The sequence below is a fragment of the Melozone crissalis genome, unplaced genomic scaffold (assembly GCF_028551555.1).
Source record: "Melozone crissalis strain CALT ecotype California unplaced genomic scaffold, PUWL_Pcris_2 ptg000081l_1, whole genome shotgun sequence".
Lineage (NCBI taxonomy): Eukaryota > Metazoa > Chordata > Aves > Passeriformes > Passerellidae > Melozone > Melozone crissalis.
Window position 1 is genome coordinate 14,232,754 of NW_026535858.1, and position 17,999 is coordinate 14,250,752.

General features: G+C 38.2%; 1 protein-coding gene across 3 annotated transcripts in view; it reads left to right on the top strand.

The window, feature by feature from the left end:
- Nucleotides 1–17,999, top strand: part of LCLAT1 (lysocardiolipin acyltransferase 1) — a 112,648-nt gene that overhangs the window by 34,977 nt on the left and 59,672 nt on the right. For all 3 annotated transcript variants that reach the window (XM_054290210.1, XM_054290212.1, XM_054290211.1), the window contains 2 exons: nucleotides 3,535–3,703; nucleotides 5,849–6,047. In XM_054290210.1, coding sequence (XP_054146185.1) covers nucleotides 3,539–3,703; nucleotides 5,849–6,047 — 364 coding nt within the window. In that variant the 5' untranslated portion in view covers nucleotides 3,535–3,538. The remainder of the gene's footprint in view (nucleotides 1–3,534; nucleotides 3,704–5,848; nucleotides 6,048–17,999) is intronic.

Below are 17,999 nucleotides of genomic sequence, written 5' to 3' on the forward strand. Positions count from 1 at the left end.
GAGCCTGGCCTGGTGTAGCTGTGTGCCAGCCCTACATCCTCAACCCTTACAAACTTGTGCACCACACTCCCAGTTGGATCTGCTGAAAGTTTCTCCCTTTCTCTCCTTCCTTGGGGTGGAGGTAATTCAGAGACAAAGTCCAAGTCTGTCTGTTACTCCAGATAAATGCGTGTCTAAAGATATGTAATGTGTGATATAGAAGCAAGAAGCAAAATTGGGTATTTATCACACTAAAAATATGGCTTTAAGAGAGATAAATGGCTTCGATTGAAAACACGCGTGGTATCTTTTGTGTCTAGAAATAAACAGCACAGTGTTTAACTCACTGGAATGCACTGTAACTTACAATGTATACACTGGAATGTAAAAGAAAGTACTGCTTGGTGCTGGTTGAAGAAGGGGAATTTCAGAACTTCCTCAGGTCTTTTCCATAGCTCAGATACTTTCATCTAAAACAAGCAAACAAAAAAGTGTTTATGAGGCAGTCTTTCACAGAAAAGATGATTTTTTTCCCTTAAATCTTTGGTTGTGTTTAACAATTTGAGGGAAGGACCAGTGTCAACTGTGAAAAAGACAGCCCCTAAATAAGTGACCCACACTGCTTTTCTAAGAGTCTAGAAGGATGACAGAGCAGTGTCTCCTCTCATTAGCTCTGGGGGTACCTGTGTGCAGCAGCCAGGTGTTTGGAGCTGGAGCATGTCCTCAGTCCCTCTTGGCTGGCAGCCTTTTGGAGCCACAGTGTCTGCCTGGCAAATGTCACTGCGTCTTGTGGGATCTCAGCACATCAGTCCTGATGTGCAGGGACACCGAGACAACCCTTGGGGGGCTCGGAGGTCCTGAAATGTTGCCAGAAGTGTCTGGTGGCTGGACTTTGATCCTGCACAGGGGACGACATCTGTATGAGGATGGGAGGATCTCACTGGGATAAATGGTGATGGGATAGGTTAATTATAGTGTGAAACACAGGTTTTAGGATTTCGGTACAGGGGGGTCTAGAGAAGTAAGATGGAGGAATTGGGGCGTGTCCTGTCCTTCTTCTTCTTCTTCTTGGCCTCCATCTTCTGTGGTGGTGGTGGCACTTTGGGATTGGTTCTTACTAAAAGTGCACTTGTCAATAAGGGTGAAAAGCATTGGGGAAAATAGGTAAATATCTTATACGTAGTTTTGGGTATAAAGATAAGTGACCGCCCCGAGGGCTCGCAGTGTGCTCATGGCTGGCGTGCTGTGCAGACCTCTGTCGGGCCGAGAGAAAATCTTGTAGATAAAAACTAATAAACACTGAAGACCGAGAAAAAACCTGAAGACTCTTTTCGTCCTTTGGAGCGCGGGCTGTCCCAAGGCCTCCCCGAGCCTTTCCAGGCCATCAAAAACAGCCGAGAACGGGACACGTCTGACTGATGGCTCTGAGAGCCTCACAGAGGAACAGAGCAGCTGGCTGAAGCCTAGCAAACTCCTGTCTGGTAGCAGGTTTTACCTGTCTTAAAGCTGTTTCCAGTTGTTTAGGTACATTTGTTCCTCAAAAAATGCCTGTTCAGATCAAGCACATAGAATTTTAATTCTATCTGCTGCCTTTTGCAGTAGGTATCAAATCTTGATGGCAAGAGAAGGCTTTTTCTTCTGGTCTTGCTGCAACTAATAATTCCCCCCTGACCCCCCTTTCTGTTGTTTCCTGCTTTTTTCTGGGTTGGTTTTTTTTTTGGGGTTTTTTTTTTTTTTTTGGTTGGTGGGGGTTTTTTTGGGGGGTTTTTTTGGGGGTTCGGTTTGGTTTGGTTTGGTTTTTTTTTTTTTTGGTCCTCTTCTGCCTTTATCATGGACTTCCCCCACAGAGTATTGCAATAACAAATAGAAAAATTCCCAACAAAAAGATAATTTCCTCCAGGGCCTTACTCTTCAAGGATCCATTCATGTGTCAGAATTGATACTACTTAGTGCATGCTTATGTGCAGATGTGGTTATTTAATTCCTGGTTTAGTACTCCAGGATATAAATATTATGTTTTTGTTTGAATTCAAATTTCATTTCCAATGCAGCGATCAGCAAACATTTGTATTTAATGTTGCTTTTTTTACTATGCTGCAGAAGCAGAGTTAAATACAGCTTCCTATACCCTTCTTGCATTAAAAATTTGCATGGCCCCTTGTCTCAGCCTTTCTCCAAATACCATACAGTTTAGGCAATTGTTTAAACCTAAAAGTATCTCAAGAGTAGATCTTCTTTCTTGTTATTTGTCAAGATGAAGTAGCAGAAGCAAATTTCATTTGCTAGCAACCCTAGTGTTGCCATTTCTTTACTGTCAAATACTTTGCTGTGCAAACATCATTGCTATGGACATTGTACAAAACATGCTTGAGATAAATCATGTATGTTACAATACACAAGGCTTAATGGATTGCTTTTCCATTGCTCATTTTAAAATTAAATCCACCAGCTTCCTGTTTTTCTTGTCCTGAAGTCCTGTCTATCTGAGCTCTTAAAATTTCTAAAATAGACAGTCAAAAAAAGGAATTCAGTGAAGTGACTAAAAAGTGACTACTGCTTAACCTTTGGTTTTATAAACAATTGGCTGGGTCCTAAATAGATGAGAACAGTCTATTTTTAGGCCCTAATTTAGAGAATTGATATTTCCACATTTGCTTTGTCATAGCTGGTAGTAGTTGCTAAATTGTGAAAGCTTGTAGCTATTACAAATGCTTGGAGGATTGCTGAGTGTTCTGCCATAATGCACTAAGAAGCTCAGTGTACTGTACATTTCAATTTATAATAAGACAGTGTAGCTGATAGCACAGACACTGAAATATTTCAAGTCTAGACTATGCCTTAAAAAACACAGGCTATTGGCTTTTTGGTGCAGCAAGTTGGAAAATAACTGATAAGGGCATTGAAGTACAGCAGACTTCAAAAAGTGATGAGTTCTCTAAGCCAGGGTGGTTGGGAGGGTTCAGCCACTGCTTGCCTGCCTTGTTGGGATAAAAAGGGACCTGGTGTTTGAAAGGGCTGGTCAGCCTTGCCAGGTTTGAGTGGTTTGTGAGGGAGGTCACACAAAGATGGGGAAGAGGAGTTTCTGCAACGCTGTGTTTACTAAGAAAAAATGGGATGGAGAAATAGAAGAGCAAAGTTTCCTCTCTTCAGAAAATGGTAATATTAGTATTTCACCACAGACAAAGTGGTAATGGCCAAAAAGTTTAATGTCACTGGTGTTCTCTTAATAGCCCTTTTGTACCTTTGGATAATAAAAATAGCTTGCTGAAGGTTTTGAGTGGAGCTACATATTGTAGTAATGGGAGGAAATTATGATGTAGCTGATACTTTTATGGCCCCTTTAATATCCCAATTCACCTTACAAATCACTGTGTTTATAAAGTCCTTCTCTTACTGCTGCTGGGGAAGAAGAACATTTTGGTTGTGTTTGCTGTTGTCCTGTGTTAGCTGTGGAAAAAAGGAGGAATGTTACCTCAGACCGGGCTTGTGGACTTGAAGAATTACATAATTTCTTTCAGTTTGTCTGTCTAACGTAATGCCAACCGTGTTTTTCAGAGCCATGGTGTCATGGAAGGGGATGTACTTTGCACTTGCACTATTCTTGGGAAGTTTCTTTGGAAGTATATTCATGCTGGGCCCTTTTCTGCCTTTGATGTTCATCTCGCCAGCCTGGTACCGCTGGATCACCGACTGCATTGTGGCCACGTGGCTCACACTCCCTGTGGTAAGTGCCACATCATCCAGTCTGGGCAGCTCTCCATAATCCCACAATTTAGCTTTCTCACTAACACTTTGGATTTTATTTTAGGGCTTTTAAAGCTCTTTATGCTTCTTTCTAAACAGGCCCTTACACACTTTCTATCTGTGGAGACTTTGGTTTGCAGTGTTGTAAACTATGTGCCTATTTACCGTCCCCCTCTTCTTTCACAGTTTAATTTATATATCAGCTAATCTTGTGTGTTCATGTTATGCTTGAAAAGGTCTTTTTTTGACATCTTCATCCAGTGTCAGTCAGATGCAGAGAAGAGTAGGTGAAACTTTAATAAACAGAAGAAAGATTTTTTTTAACAGTTAGCTTCCTTAATGAGTTATCTTGTAAACTCTTTCTTTGAACTGTGCTCTAAGTCTTAGGAAAATTATCCACTGTCTGGTAGATTGTTGTCAACCTTCACATTCCTTAATCCTTGTAGAATTTAGCCCTTCTGGTTGAATTAGAGATAAATGTTTTCAGGTGGGCAAGAAGAGCTCCCCCTAGAAAGGATGTATTCCTCACGTATCATCAGCTTTACAGCTATATGAATCTGGAAATCAATAACAAAGCTCTTCCCTGAATTGTTCCAAAGGAAAGGCAATGTGAATGGGATCTGTCTCTTCTTCCGTTCTCTAAAAGCCAGGGAATGTTGTTCCTCTAGGCCATCAGAGATTTGTTTAACTTTTTCTGAAGTGAAATGCCATTTTGGTATGCAGAAGTATGTGTCTTGTAGAATAAAGGAAGTTCTATCCTTATAGTAGATCAAATAGTTTCTGCTTTTGCTGTTTCTGCCTTCTGTGTTTTAAAGGGGTCTCAGCTCTTTCTTATTCTAAAACTTTTGTAGATTTTATCATTACTAAATGCAGTGAAATTAGGAGGCCTGATGTAATTTACAGTAAAGGAAATAGATTGTTATTTCTTGTCATGATGAAATTTAACTGGGTACTGATACTGTCACAAAAAAACCCTTTCTCTGTTTGTCTTCAGATTTTTTTATAATTTCAAAATCTCCAAAATCTAATACCAGTCTTTTCTTTGATTAGTTGCCTGGGCTTTATAATTCTGGGTTATTAAAGCAAGTTTGTGATAACTTTTTCAGTCTAGAAGTTTGATTTTTAGCCCACACTAGAGCTACACAAAAATAATTTTAACATCTTTGTGAAAAGGATTCTGTCTTCTGAGAATTGTGGGGATTTAGATTCAGAAAAGGAGTCTCAAAAAGATTTTGCATCCAACCATTTTGAGGCTCAGACCTTGTCTGCCTTAGTTTCTATCCTTACACCCACTGCATTCTTAGTCAGGAGAAACAGGTTCTTGGTTTGTGTCTCCAAACAATAAAATGCTCTTGTGCCAGTTGGACTCCAGCAGGGAAACTCTGACCCCGACCTCTGTGATGTAAGAAATTTTCACCTTCCTCACTCTGCTATCACATTTTACTTCCTTTCTAGGAGTCAGCAGGGTGGGACAGTGAGGTGGGTCTGAACTGTTTCAGTTTAGTTTGGCTTCTATTAGGCACACACAGAGCTGGCAGAAATATGAACAGAAGTTGTTTTACTTTCTAGAGCTCTGTTTAAATCCCCAGTGTTTGTTCTTTTGTGGTTTTTGGTGGGGTTTTGGTGGTTTTTTGTTTTGGTTTGGTTTTTTTGGAGAAAGAAAGGGGAAGAGAGGGTAAGGCGGTAATTTGAAGGCCTTTTTCTTATGGTGTTTTGCTGTTTTCTTTTTCTGTGCTGACTGGGTTGGACAGTGTGCTGCCAGTGACCTTAGGGGCAATAAATGTTTGTGCAGCCAATCTCTCCTTAGATTACCTACCAAGTTATAATCCATACGAGTCACTTATGTTCCTACAGGAGAGTATTCCTGGAAAACCAGGGAAAGGTAAGCTCAGTGCAGTGATGGGAATAGAGTGCTTTTTAAGAAGTGCTGCTTAATTGTTGTTTCCTCTTCCGTGAACAGCTATTACTGGAGAAAAGCTGGCTGCTTTATTAGAAAACAGAAGTTTGTTTACCAGTTAGTGTGAGCGAATGAGTGAAATTATATAACTCAAATTAATTTTTATTGCTAATGGGGTGATGCTTTTCTTCTGGGAGTAAAGCCATAATACTGAGATGCTATTTCTAGGCCTTGCTGGAAATGGTGTGTGGTGCCAAGGTGGTTGTCACTGGAGATGGATTTGTTCCTGGAGAAAGGAGTGTCATTATCATGAACCATCGCACACGAATGGACTGGATGTTCCTGTGGAACTGCCTGCTGCGATACAGCTACCTCAGACTTGAGAAAATCTGTCTCAAATCCAGTCTCAAAAGCATTCCAGGATTTGGTATGTCACTAAACCCTTTAATTTGAAAGGAAAGTATGTTTAAATTATGTCCAGCATAGTTCATAACCTGCTAAATGACATAGGTTTAAATTCTGTTTCAGTATTTAAAGAAAACCTTGTGTAAAATATGTGGCATGTGGAGCGATTAAACCATAAATCTCCAGAGGACACCTGGACTAAATGCCTAAGCATTTCTTTTTTAAGATATTACATGTGCTGCTGTTGCATGTAGGTAAATATATTTCTGCTTTACATACCAAAAGCATTTTTCAGGATGATGAAAAATGATTTTAAGTTTTTTCAAAGTCTCTTTCAGCATTGTGGTTTGGGTGCTATTTCACCCCACATTGCAAATGCTCTCATCAAGCTTCTTTCTTCATTATCCAATGTAAACTATTGAGAAGATTAAAAAAAAAGGCTCTGTAGGCAATTGCAAAGTTAATGGTTCATTTTAATAACTAATTTTAAATTGAACTTGGCTATGCAAAATATTCTGTGCAGGATATGAAGTCATCAGGATTTATAGTGATGTAGGCTGGAAAGAGATCTGAGTTGCACGTATTCAGAGAAATTGTTTCAGATAGTCCAAAAATTGTTGCACAAATGGTTTCTGAATAAATAGGCAGACTTATCTGAAATAAAAGCATCTCTGCATTTTATTTATCTCTTAGATTTATTTGCTGTTTTATACAAAACTAGCTTGGGCAGGATATGCGTCAACTTTATGATGTCGAAAGAGTAACCTTATTTATGGTTGCCTTTTGTCAGGCCATTTATCTGAACAGATAATTTTGGCAGGATTCCATCCTGAGGAGCTCTCCTACTGTTGCATTGTGTTGCATTCAGTGCTCTTTAAGTAACACCAGCAACAGGGTAATGTGCTTTTATTTCTCTAACAGCCACATATTAAGGTCAATTTTACTTGACAAAAGAAAAATCTCTTTTAATATGACAGGAAATGAGAAAATGCATATTAGATATCTTCATTATACAGCAGAAATGTTTTGAAATCTTGGAATCAGCTGTGTATGCAACTTTTCATAGCAGTGATGGAAGATGAAGTCAGGAGTATCCTGGGGAAGATTGATAGATTTCTGTCTTCAAAAGTAACATGTTTTGTTATTAAGAAAACCACTTGTATTTGTGCTTATTAATGCCAATAATAAAATTGAAAGGTCAGCTCCAGAAGCTTGGATGCTAAGCTGTGCTTGGTAAAATGCAGTTCCTGAAAGGATGTTAGGAGCCATTTAGAGATTGTTTGGTTTTTTTTTTTTTTAATTTTTAAAAAAATTCTCAATTTGCTGCATAAACTGAGCACATCTAATAGATTTGATCAGTGGGCTCAGGCAGATGGATCCATGTCAGGTCAATATTAGCAGACCATGATGCCATCTTTGTTCTGATATAGCAGCTTAAGCCACTAACAAAATTTTGGTCTTGTCCTCCACTTTGTGATGTGGAGGTGACACATGCAGACATTTGCTCCTGTTGTTTCCATTACAGAATGACAATTTCTGGTGGTAGAGCTAACAGTAGTTGGGTCTGTAGTATTATAAACAGCTAATTTTATGCCCAGTCCCCAAGAATTCTCCACAATACATGGGCTTTGAGGACTTTGGCTGCAATTTTGTGAATTATGGCTTATTTTTCAGTAAACTGTTAATGCTGGATTATTAATCACAGAAGGGGACTTCAGTTAAACTGCATCCTTCACTGAAGCCATGATTTGATGTTCTGAAATTCTGAAAGATAAACTTCTGTTTTATCTTAGTGTATCTAAAAAAGAGGCCTTAAAAATGCATGCCTCTGTGTTCAGTCAGGCTGTGGCATTTTCTTGCAAAAATAAAGTGTTCTGTTATCTATGTAATTAGGGGATTGTTAGAAAGTGAGACTCTTGGATTAAATGAAGACTGATGGAAACAGATGAAGCTGTATGAAGTTTGTTGGGGCAGCATCACTGCAGAGAATGGTGTCTAAAGAGGAGAACCCTAAATCTCACCAGAGACAGCAGAATTTCTCCCACTTATTGCTCTCAGCCATGCTATGTTATATGATAGACCCTTAGTAAGTGTTTATTCAGGTTTTTGGCTTGTTCTTAAGTTGTGTCCTGTGGTTTTTAACGAAATGTTTTATTTTATGAGCTTGTAAAAGCCAGAAGATCACTTGGAAATCAACCAGACAGTTTCAGTGCACTGCATCTGTAATTGATACTTTAGATGTTGATCATTTAAGATTTGATATTTGTGATAATTCAATGAGCTATTTTTATCATGTCTTTCAGATTTATCTTTTCATGTATTCATATGGATTAGTTGCACATAGTCAGATGTATAGGGTTAGGGAAGTTTGATACACTGGCTAAATGCATTGTCTAATAAATCTTAACCTAGTGGTAATCATGCTCTGAATTTCAGAAATATTTGAGTGACTATACCATATTTCTTTCTTTGCATTTTTTTGTGATCTTTCAAAGGCTTTTTTTTTTTTTTAACAAGCATTAAATTTAAAATTATGTTTAAGGTAAGATTTGTAATGCAAACCTTCCATATCCATGTTTCTGAAAGCCTTACTGTATTCAGCGTAGCACTTCTGTTGTCATAAGTAATTTCCCATTTGGGTGTAAAAATAGGTCTGTGAGAGATTATGCTTTTTCCAGTGGCATATATGATAGGTGAAAGGCAAAGCTGGGAATGGAAATAGATCCAGAGTTCTTGTGTCCCCCTTTGTAGGTTAAAAGTGTAAAGGTATCAGATTTAATGAGTCTGTATTACAAGTAGGATGTTATTTTCTAGTTAATTATAATTAAAATCAGAGGATTCACTATTTCAAGGAGACACATTGAGTCATTTATCTAGTTCTTAAGTTATTAATTCTTTGCATTCCAGTGTATGAAAAAAACTTTAAAATTGATTAAAGGTGAGCTTTAAAAAAAGAAGTCCAAAGAAAAACAGATGGTCCTTTCTTCCTGGAACTGTAGCTTTGGCTTGATGAATTGTGTGCAGTAAAGTTTTCAAAAAGCGATATTACGTTTCAGTAATCTCAATTTCAGAAACATTCTTGCAGCATTTCAGTACATCTTGCCAAAGCTGGAGTCTCCAGGGAGCACTACTCTGCTCTTGGCTGTTGCTGCAGTTTCTCATCTGACATCATCAGAAGCTACTGACACATTCTGCAGTATCAGTTTTCAAGGAGAATTTCTAATGGCATTGACAGTTTCCTGCATGGTCTGACATGATCGGACTTCTCTACAGTACTTGTAATAGATAGGAGCAATTAATATTCTCAACTATTCTCATTTAATTAGGAGTAGTTGTGGAAGTGATACAGATTATGGTGCAGTTATGTTCAGAATGTGCTATGGAACACATATTGTTCCAGTAGGTACCAAGGAACATACAAGGTAGTGTGGGATGACCAAATAATGTTTAGGAGATGGTTTTAATTTTTTTTTGAGCATTTGTGGAATTTCCACATTCATTTGTGGAAGTCTTCTTGTGATAACCAGTAAGACTTCACTGGAAATAGGTATGTGTTTTAATGATGGACAATTTGATTGTGTTGGATGAGCTTGCAGTAATATTTTAATTTTAATTGTTAAATGTGTCTCAATATGTATGTGAAAAATAAATTGAAATTTGGGTTTGAGTGCTATCAGATAAATTTATGGAAAAGTGAGAGAGGGTAACCAGAAGGACTAATGTCAGAGCATGGCTGCCACATGAGGTAATATTAATTCTAGTTTTGCTTAGTGCAGATGGAAAAGATAAATACCATCATAATTTGGTGTACAAATGTAGAGTATGCAGGTGTTGCAGGCACCATTAATGGACATATCTTCAGGACTTCTCTGTTCTGAAAAGGCTCACTAAGGCTGCTAAAGGAGGGAATTATAATTGAAGCAGACTGGGCAGGAACAGGTAAGGAAAGGACAAGATGACAAAGAAAAAAGAGGAGAATAAGCAAAGCTGACAAGCCTGGAGTAGTTAAGCACAGATATAACTGAGTAACTCTGTCCAGATCTTCATCTCTGGATTCAAGTTATTCTGTGGCTAACATTAACATATAATTTAGAAGATTGCAAGATGTTGGAGCTTTTTAGTCGTTTTTCACTCATCTGTTCACTCACATGTTATAGCTCACAAAGGCTCAAGTTAAATGCCGGGGGGGGGAAAAAAAGGACATTTGCTCTATTTCAGCACTGGGCTCAGCCCCACCAATCTTCTACTGCACGTCAGTTGATCCATTATAGCTGTCCAAGTGTGCGAGCCTCGCCTGAAGCAAGCTCAAAGTAATTTGAGTCATCTTGTTTTTCAATGAAGCAGGGCAAAACAACTCAAACTATCCTGCCTTTGCCACAGGCTAAGAGCATACACACCGACAGCTATGATGGATCAGCTACCAAGAAGTAAAATATTGTTGTCACTAAGCCTAGAAAATTTTAATGCTTAACTCAATTGGAGTATGGCTAAAGCAGTGCACTGTGGAGGATCTGTACACATTTGTATTGGCATGGAAATGTTTGTGCTGCCGCAGCTACCTCCATAGGTAGGGATGGAAATGCTTCAGCATAAAGCTCCTTTGCTCTGGCAAAAGCAAATCTATAGCTGGATTTGCATTAAAATTGTTACCAATAGAGCATATTATTCAAAAAAATTGAAACTGTAACCTACTGAATTTCCTAGTATAGTTCCTGTGTCAAGTATCTTACATTAAAATAGGCTGAGAGTTTTGAGGAGCTGCAATGTTTTGTCTTCTAGCAATTCAATTATGAGCTGCCAGACTTAATTACCATAGAGTTGTTAACCTACGTGATTTTGAGAGTAGAAGTAGAAAAGCATGCTCTCTAATGGCAAGCACAATTGTTATTCTACCAGCTATTCCTGCTGAAGACTCTTGAAGAAGTTTTAAGTGTGAATGAAGGATTATTACTCTGCAGCAGAAATGCAGTTTAAGTTGGCTGTAACCTTTTATGCTTTTTTTTTCCTTTTGTAGGGAAGAAAAGCTTAGGGGCCTGTTTCCCAGCTTGTCTCATCCAGGAAAGGCATAATAGGTTTCTCCCACCCCTGTCAGGGAAAAAAAAAAAATCCCACAACCAAAGCCAACAAGCCTGTGTTCCATTAAACTTTCCTTATCCTTTCTATATAAGAAGGACTCCATTTGTTCTCTACCCCTTTTCCTCTCCAAAATGCACATCAAAAGTGTGAGATCAGATGCTAACTTCTTTCATTCTCCCCCTTTTGCAAACAATAAGTGATGGAGGGAGGGGTTATTTTGTCCAAGCTCACAGAACAAATGAGAGCAGAATTAGGTTGGCATGTTTTCCTGACTTGCATTCCTTTGCTGTTACCAGTGGGTTATGCAGCATCTGTACAGCTCAGCTCTTCAGGCTGAGCTCCTTTCATGGTCCCCCATGGAGCAGATGAAGCATCTGAAGAGGATGCAGGCCTTTGGAAGATGTGTTTTGTTGTAGATTCTCTCCCAGTTTCTGACTGGCAGTTCGGATGACACATCCGTGGGAGAGTCTCACACTGTTTGGTAGAGCCTGCTTGTTCTTCCTCACAGTCTCACAACTGGAAGTTGTTTTCTGCATGTCTTTGGAGATTTTGGAGTGACGTAGGGCTTTTCTTCAGATACGTATTGGGCAAGACTCATCTTTTTTAACACGTAGGTTTTCATGTGCTGTTTCACTGTATTGATGTATTTTTAAAATGCAACAGAAAAAGCTACTTTCCAGCCATCCCAGAGCCTTTGCTTTAGTTTTCTTTGCTTTTGAGTGATGTTATGGTCTGTTATTCTGATTTTACACAGTGCATCAAATCAAATAAAATTCAAAATAAAATTTAAGATGCATACTATAACCCAAGAGGTTTAATAGTCCGTAATGCCATTTATAGCATTTTGTAAGTGGCACTAATATAATGGTAGAGTTAATCATCTAATTGTCCATATTCTACAACAAGAGCATAATTTAGGAAATGAAATAAATTTTTGAATAATTTATTTCCAAATAATATCCTTCTGAACCACGATTAAGGCACTGAATATTGAAAGAATACTTTCCAAGAAGATGGTAAATCTCTGGGTGCTTTATATGCACACATATCTTGCTGCTCCTGTAATGAATCTTTCCCACCTCTTTTCACATGCTTTGTGTTTGTGCCTTGGCTGAGAGATACCAATTCTTCAATGGAATATTCTTTCTAGAAGGTTCCACAGTTATATTTTCACTGGTGAGACATAGGCCACTGTATCTGACTAGCTTGTTGACAGCATTGTTCTTGCCCTGCAAGGAAATCTTGTGCTGCAAACCTTGTTTGAAGAAGTTTTTATTCTTCCTAAAGAGAGTGAAGCAGAGCAAAGGAAATTAAGAAAGCATTAAGACTTGAATGTGACTTAAATGAACATAAAATTTGGAATCATTTGATACTGAAATAAATGCATGAGAACTATGGGGAAGTCAAAGATAAAACTAGCTAATCAGAGCAAGACCAGAATATTTTTGGTTTTTTTCAGTTACCTTGAAAATCTGTGTTTTTAACATTGCTGTTTGTTAATTGCTTTAGTAGGGAAAAAAAATTTGGTTAGGCTTCACATACATTGAAGGACATGATATTCTGTAGAATGCATGGTAGACTACATAGGGATATATATATGAAATAAATAATCTGAACAGAAACTGGACATCACCATAAAAATAATTTTAAAACAGATGTAGATTAATGTTCAGATTCTGTTAGTGCAAGGCAATAGCAAAAGCATGGTGGTTTTTAAATGAACACCTCACATATTGAATCAAATTAACAAATAGACTGAATCAGATGATTCACTATAAAACCAAGAGAACTACTGTGAATTTGTATTTGTGAATTTTATCTCTTAGTTTACCTTGTAATTTGCTTAAAGAATTCACCCAATAAGACAGTAATAATTCAATTCATTATACTCCTATTAACTAAATTATTGGAAATGAACATGGTTAAAGAAAACTTGCCAGGAGCAGAGATTGTACTTTACGAGATTGTTTCAAGAAACATTTTTTTCTTTATTTTTCTAGTTTCTGCTCTCAAACCATTACATTAAATATAAAAAAAATTAATTATTTGCTTTGGGTTTTTAGACATAAAACTACCTAGGAAATAGGAACAACAGCAAAATGCCCAATTCTAATTGAATTTGCAGAAATGTGCTTATGAGTCTATACTGATTAAAACTCAATGGTGTATATGCACAGTAACTTTACACCCTGGCTTCCTGTGTGATTTTCTGTGAGGCAGCATCTTTTCAGTACCATAGATCTCCGAAACAGGGGACATTCACAACTGCATACTTGTTGCCTTGTGGTAATTTTATGCAGCAAAACGCTTGGAGTACCAAACTGTTAATGGGCCCAGTTATTTGTGTACAGTGGGATCATGAGCTTCCGAGTGATTTCCCTTATTAAGCCTGGATGTCTGGTTCTCTGATGCCTCAAAAGCCCTGATCAGGACCAGACTCCTGTTGAATACAGACACACTGAATAAGGCTTTTATTTTTTACCAAGATATTGCTATGAAGAAACAGTGAGTAATCCAGCTGTAGAAAAGAGAGGATGAATGAATATAATAGCAAACCCCATACTAGGCCTTTTACCTTCCTACCTGTTTCTGTAATTTTGAATAATTTATTGAATTTGTTTGCAGGGGGTTTAGTAGTATTAGTTGTTCTGTTAATTGCTACAGGTAACATACCAAAGATACCATTTTCTTGAGGGGAGGTGTGTGTGTATGTTTGCTCTCAATATCAGCCATAATATCCCTCTTTGAGATGTGACATTTTGGGGGATATCTAATTTCTGAGGTTGTGTAGATAAAATTGTGATACAAAACCAGACAAAGGCGCTTTTTTTTGGCACAGCTCAGCTCTTTCTTGCTTTTGTTCATTGTCACATCCATGTTTGGTATCTGCTTACTTCCAAATTACCTTTGCAATTAAAACACATAAAGGAAATTTCAGCTTTGAGTGTTGTTTTCTTCTAAAGGATTTTAAGATGAGGAAAATAGAAGTGCAGGGTCTTAGAATTTAAAAAGCTTTAGTCTTGGAGCTAGCATTTTTAATACAATGCTGCAAATTCTTGACCTGCATAAGCTGTAGTTTGCTTTATCCCCAAGGCAGTAAGGAAATTCTGATGTACAGCACATCTCTCTATTTCAATAGCAGGCTTTTCTTTTTGTGCAAGCACTTTTTTTTTCTGCACAGAATTACATCCTAATAGGATACATATCATTACTGTGTCTGTGTTCCTAGAGATTTTAAGCTGCTTGTTTATTTTTTCAGCTCTGAAATGTTGATTTAAAGGTCAATGTGGCTAGCTATTCTCTCTGGTAGGTTTTTGCACTGCTGTTTGGCAATTTGGAACAAGAGCTGTGCAGTGTGATGTTTTTTGTGTGCCTTTGCAAGCAATGTTAGTCATCCAAAATGTCGGCTCCGATAAGAAGATTATTTTAGCAAAGAAATGGATGTGCATTGTTGTGGTTTCTTTAGCTTTGCTGTTTCTCTGCTGTGTTTTTGTCATCAATGATCTCTTAAGAATCTGCAAATCCAAAGGTAACCATTTTTCCCCAGTCAAGTAAATGCTGCCTTTGCTAGGAAAATTCCTGTTGTCCAGGAGCTTTTAGAGAACCAGAAATGCTGTGCACAGAAAGCAAAATATATTTAATTCAGTTGAACAATATGTTGACCTAAACTGAATAGCAAGTCTTACTGCAGGCTGCACATGAGAAGGGACTGCCTTCTACTGCTTTTTCATAAATATTACTGATTAGCAAAACTTTTCATTCTGCCCATTGATTTACTGAATTCCTCCTGTTTCCCCACATATTCCTGTTTGGCTCCCACATCATGTCTTGGATTTGTAACATGGTGTTTCTTCAGCAGCACAATGCAGACACACTGGAATAGAAATCAAAGCAAAAGTTGCTTTTACTTTGCACAAAGGCAAGGAAAAGTAGGGTTTCCTTACCCACTTGACACTAGTGGGGTAGTGAGACACTAGTTCATGAACTAGGGCTTTATAAAAATCAAGAATTCACAGTTTTGTTGCCTGGAGGCCTTGAAGCATGAGCACATGTGGAAATTTCTCCACAGTCATAGATGGTAAAATAGCTCGGCTCAGTGTGCTGTGCTGGGGTAAGTCAGGAGGAAACCTGGGTCCTTTACTCTTACTCATCTATCTCTTAGATAATATCTTCTTTTTTGAACAGTCAGGACTGTTTTATCTAATTAGATATACACTGAAAGACAGACACATTCTTCCAGAACACTGGATGTTATTTATTGGAAAGGTTAGAAAATCAAACCTTTTGTTTATCTTAAAAACTGGATACCTCCCAACTCCTTTCCCACTTCTTCTCCCTGACATTGTACTGTCACTACATTACAGCTTCTGTTTAATTATTCATAGCCCATATATAACACCACCACTTAGAGCAGGAATGGGAAACTACTGCACTCTATCCTCTGTTTTATGCAGTTCAGTCAGGTAAAGTACAAGTCACCCAAGCAGCATCTTTTGTTGGTAGCTAAAGGTGTTTATAATTGGATGGTCACAGTGCTGTTGAAGAATGATAGCTAGAGTGAGTTTATGTGCAAGTTTTGTTATAATTTAAAGCCTTGTGCTGCATGAAGAAGGGTAGGAGAGAGGATGGGATCTGGCAGCTTTTTCCATATTCCCTTTCTTATGGACCCAAATCACTCCTAAGGAGCTGCTGACCTGGGAAAGTATCAGCAGGCTTCCTTATAAATGAGCATTTACTTTGCTTTTTGCTTCCATTCTTTCAGTCTACAGACTGTGTTGCAATGAGAACACAAGGACTGAATAATTTAGGCCTGATGTGTGATACCACACAATAAAATGGCTTAGCACAGTACAGGTTTCCATATACTAATTTAGGTGTAGTGTCCTATGTACATTAAACATACAAAAGATCTGGGCTGAGGGCTAAGAACAACTGGTAAACACAGCAGAACTTTCCTAATCTCTGTGTATTTTTCCACTCTGTCCTGTGGAGCATCTGCATTCTCACAGTTATAAATGGTATGGTTCAAGGCATCTCTGTTTCTGCTCAGAGGAATTTTGTCCTTTGCACTGTCCATTTTTATGAATTTGATATCAGGTGAAGTATCACAGAATATCTCAAGTTGGAAGGGGCCCATAAGGGCCATCAAATCCAAATCCCTGCTCCTCACAGGACAGCCTAAAGCCAAACCATGCCCAGGAGCATCAGGCAGGTGCTCTTTGAACTCTGCCAGGTGAGTCTATGATGATTTCCCTGGTGACTGACCACCCTTTCAGTGAAGAAGCTTTTCCTGACATCCAATCTGAATTTCCCCTGATGCAGCTTTGTCAGTCTCCACCTATCATCTAAAGGAACCAGTGCTTGGGCACCATTTGGTATGAAAAGATGTCCTCTTCAAATAACACTAGTGTGGAAATTAAGCACTGATTACTAGTGTGGCACCATTTTTGTGCCATGTATTGTAACAGTAGGAGATGATTACATGCCAAAAGATAGCATAGTTAAATTGCATCAGTTATTTTAAAGTTACTGTAAAATGTACTTTTATTTTTTTCTTTCAAGCAATTTGTTAAACATGGCTAGCCTCTGTTAGTAAAGCTGTAATGGCACTTCTTGATACTGCAGATGTGGGAATGTGATAGGTGCATAAATGCACATAAAATGTTGTGGTCAAAGCTGAGCTTCCTTTACAAAGAGTTTTTCACAAATATAGTATGCAAATATGAAAAGATTTGCTGAGACTGCATTCTGGGCATTTCTTTTCTTAAGTCATATAACCACTTTTAGCATTCAGTTATCTGAATAACACTCATTATCTGGATATCTGAGATGCATTAGGTCCAGATTGCAGACAGCTTGTTAGTTATTCATGTTCCATTTGTTTAACTGATTTTTTAAAATTAGAAGTGTTTACCTCATGATATAGGTCACAAATCTTTAACAATACCATTAATATTTCTAACCAATACAGAACAGGTAATGCAGCAGGTTAATGTATTTTCCAGGCTGACTGGCTTACAAAGTTGATGGAAAAATGAGTGACTTTAACAAGTAGTTTTCTAGCATGTGGTCCTTATGAGATACTGCTCTGAACAGAATATAAAGGAATCCTGTGAAGAGGAGCAGTAATGAAGGGCAAGAATAACATGCTGTAAGTCACCAGCAAAGGAAAAACAGGCTTTGAGAGCGGTGGTGAGCAAAGAGGAGAATGGGCAGCTGTGATGTTTTCTCTTTGATGTGCAGGATCTCTCGGCAGGTTTTCTGATGAGGTACAAGCTCGCCAAGTACAGTGGCAAGGCAGTGTCATGCTCTTCTGAGCCCTGTTTAGGAAGGGAGCATCTCAGGCATGTGGTGGAGCTGGAGCCCTGATTTTTCATCCTGCTGTCTGAGCTAATGGACAGAACTTGTAATATTATGTGATATGCTGTACACTATATACTTGTGCCAAAAAGAGCTAAGATACTGAAGATAATGGGGTGGGACCCCTGAGCTGCAGGCTGAGCAGCAGTTGCACTTACTTCACTGCCTTACATAGTCATTTTGATGGCAAGCTGCAAATCTTTGTGTGTATTAATACAAACAAATAGATATATATAATTTTTTATTCTATAATCAAGTGTAAAGAAAAGCTGAAAGTATTTTCTTCTGTGAGTAATGAAAATTATAAGGAGGTATATGTAATAAAGTCCTCAGAGGAACAGATACTTTCTGGTTTTAAATGCTTCACCTCAGAGAATCATGGCATTGTTTAGGCTGGAAAAGATCTTTAAGATTATCAAGTCTGAGCACATCCCTATGCACTGCATCCCTAAGCAGCACATCTACACAGCTTTTAAATACTCCCAGGGATGGTGACCTCTGGTAGCTTGTTCCTAGGGCTAGGTTGGCAACACTTTTG